Consider the following 2,116-nt stretch of genomic DNA (forward strand, 5'->3'; position numbering starts at 1 on the left):
TATATATATATATATATATATATAAGTCTTTAGACTTTTTGTTGGGAGTGGAGTAGGGACATTACTTAAAAACGGTTATCTTACTGAGACGCAAGAATAGCGAAAAAATTTACAAATTATGCTAATGAAAGTTACGCAAGTCCGACTTAATAATTTAAATACACGACTCACGAGAAATTTTACGCTTCAAATGCAAGTTACTTACCAAACACAAGGCTTCAGTTTCATCTTTAACTTTGATGTAACTTACGGCGATTCCCAAAATCTGATTGATCCTAGACTCCAGGTCCATATCCATAATAAAACAAATTCTTTTACAAGCATTAGTTTTAAACAGGAATTTCAAAAACTGAAAATACAACTGGGAAGTTTATTTTATAGATCATTTGTAGCCATCCATACTGTATTATGAAAATATAAACATTTGATAGATGGCGTTATATGAGGGAACCAGAGTAGCGCTTTGCCTCGCGAATAGTTAAATCTGGAGAATAATAATGTGGAAATTTCAAGTAAACACTTCTTATAAAGCTCCAGTTAAGTAAGAGGGGATCTGATTGGGGTATTTAAATATTTTAATGGAATTGATCATCTTGATGCATCATCTTTATTTCTATTTAATTATGAGAATGGTGGGACTACGGGAGACAAATATAAATTTTGGCAGTGTAGGAGTCATCTTCAGCTAGGACAGCTTTATTTTTCTCACAGGGTGGTTGGCCTTTGGATTGGGTTTCCTTTAGATGTGGTGAATGCAGCTAATTTAAGCGAGTCTAAGGGAAGGGATGATAAATATTGCAATGATCCTGGCTTTGAGTGTTTTATTATTACATTATAGTTCAGATTAGTGGATGGGACAGCCTAGGTGGACCATGAGGTCCCTTGTATATTATACGTGTTACGTTTCGGCTTAGGTCTACAACAGACACAACTTAATACAAAAGGGATGAAGGTAACAACGAAACAAATACTCATATATTTAAACAAACGTGCCGATCACATGTACGCCATGGATCATTTAGGTTACGTGACAAAAATAAACAAAATATTATTATTTACACTAGTATAATTAATCGGTGTTTCTAATTCCAGTCCGTATATATCTCAGTGTCAGGCCAGTAAGCACACTCGATGCTCATGTTTACAAGGATATTATACAAACATGTCGATTACATGTGACAAAGTAAGTAACATGCCAGAAAATCAAATCATTCATATATGTAATATTGTTTAGTTAGTACATATACTTAGATTATTATTATTATTACAATAAACTGCAAAAACTTATATGAGAAAACAAGTAATAATGCATAGGATCAATACCAGTTAAAAGAATAGTTATAAATACATATATATCCTTATACTTCAGGATGGCCAGGTGGTTAGGGCGCTCGCAATCTGTGGGTCGTGGGTTCGAATCCTTGTCACACAAAACATGCTCGCCGTTTCAGCCGTGGGGGCGTTATTATGTGACGGTGAATCCCACTATTCGTTGGTAAAAGAGTAGCCTAAGAGTTTGCGGTGGGTGGTGATGACAAAGTCTCTTAATTTTACGGGACGTATCTTCTTCCGCACTGGTCTCCGTCTCGTTGGTTTCTGCTTCATGTGGGGTTCATCTGCTTCATCAGGATGCGTCCTATCATTGGTAACAGTCACATCAGTGGTAGTAACTTCATCAAGGGCCTCACTGTTTCCATTCTCAAAACCGAGTAGAGTTTCTTCTTCGACAGTGGGCTTTCCAGGTGACACATCTTCAGCAGCGTCATTTGTTCCTTTGTTTACTTCATCCCAACTGAAATGTCCTGGACCGTGATAATGACAAAGCCTGTTGCCATGCACCACCTTTGGCTTGCCTCGCCGACCACATTTTATTCGGAAAGTCACGTCTGAGAGACGATCCACTATGTCGTATGGGCCTTCCCATGGAGAAGACAACTTACGATACTTCCTTTTGGTCTTCCTGGGATTATACAACCACACCTTGTCTCCTGGTACAAAGCTGATTTCAGTAGATCTCTTATCATAAGATAACTTCATCGAATCAGCAGACGTTTTCAAGTTTGAACGCACTTCATGGTGAATATCATGCATCCTTTCCGATAACACTTTCGCAAAC

The 2,116-nt window shown here is 37.6% G+C and overlaps 1 protein-coding gene across 5 annotated transcripts in view; it reads right to left on the reverse strand.

The window, feature by feature from the left end:
• Positions 1-386, reverse strand: part of LOC106463341 (WD repeat-containing protein 81-like) — a 78,598-nt gene extending 78,212 nt beyond the window's left edge. For all 5 annotated transcript variants that reach the window (XM_022390816.1, XM_022390819.1, XM_022390818.1 and 2 more), the window contains exon 1: positions 206-386. In XM_022390816.1, the coding sequence (XP_022246524.1) occupies positions 206-298 (93 nt within the window). In that variant the 5' untranslated portion in view covers positions 299-386. The remainder of the gene's footprint in view (positions 1-205) is intronic.
• Between the last annotated feature and the right edge of the window lie 1,730 nt (positions 387-2,116).

Source organism: Limulus polyphemus, unplaced genomic scaffold, assembly GCF_000517525.1.
Source record: "Limulus polyphemus unplaced genomic scaffold, Limulus_polyphemus-2.1.2 Scaffold1382, whole genome shotgun sequence".
Lineage (NCBI taxonomy): Eukaryota > Metazoa > Arthropoda > Merostomata > Xiphosura > Limulidae > Limulus > Limulus polyphemus.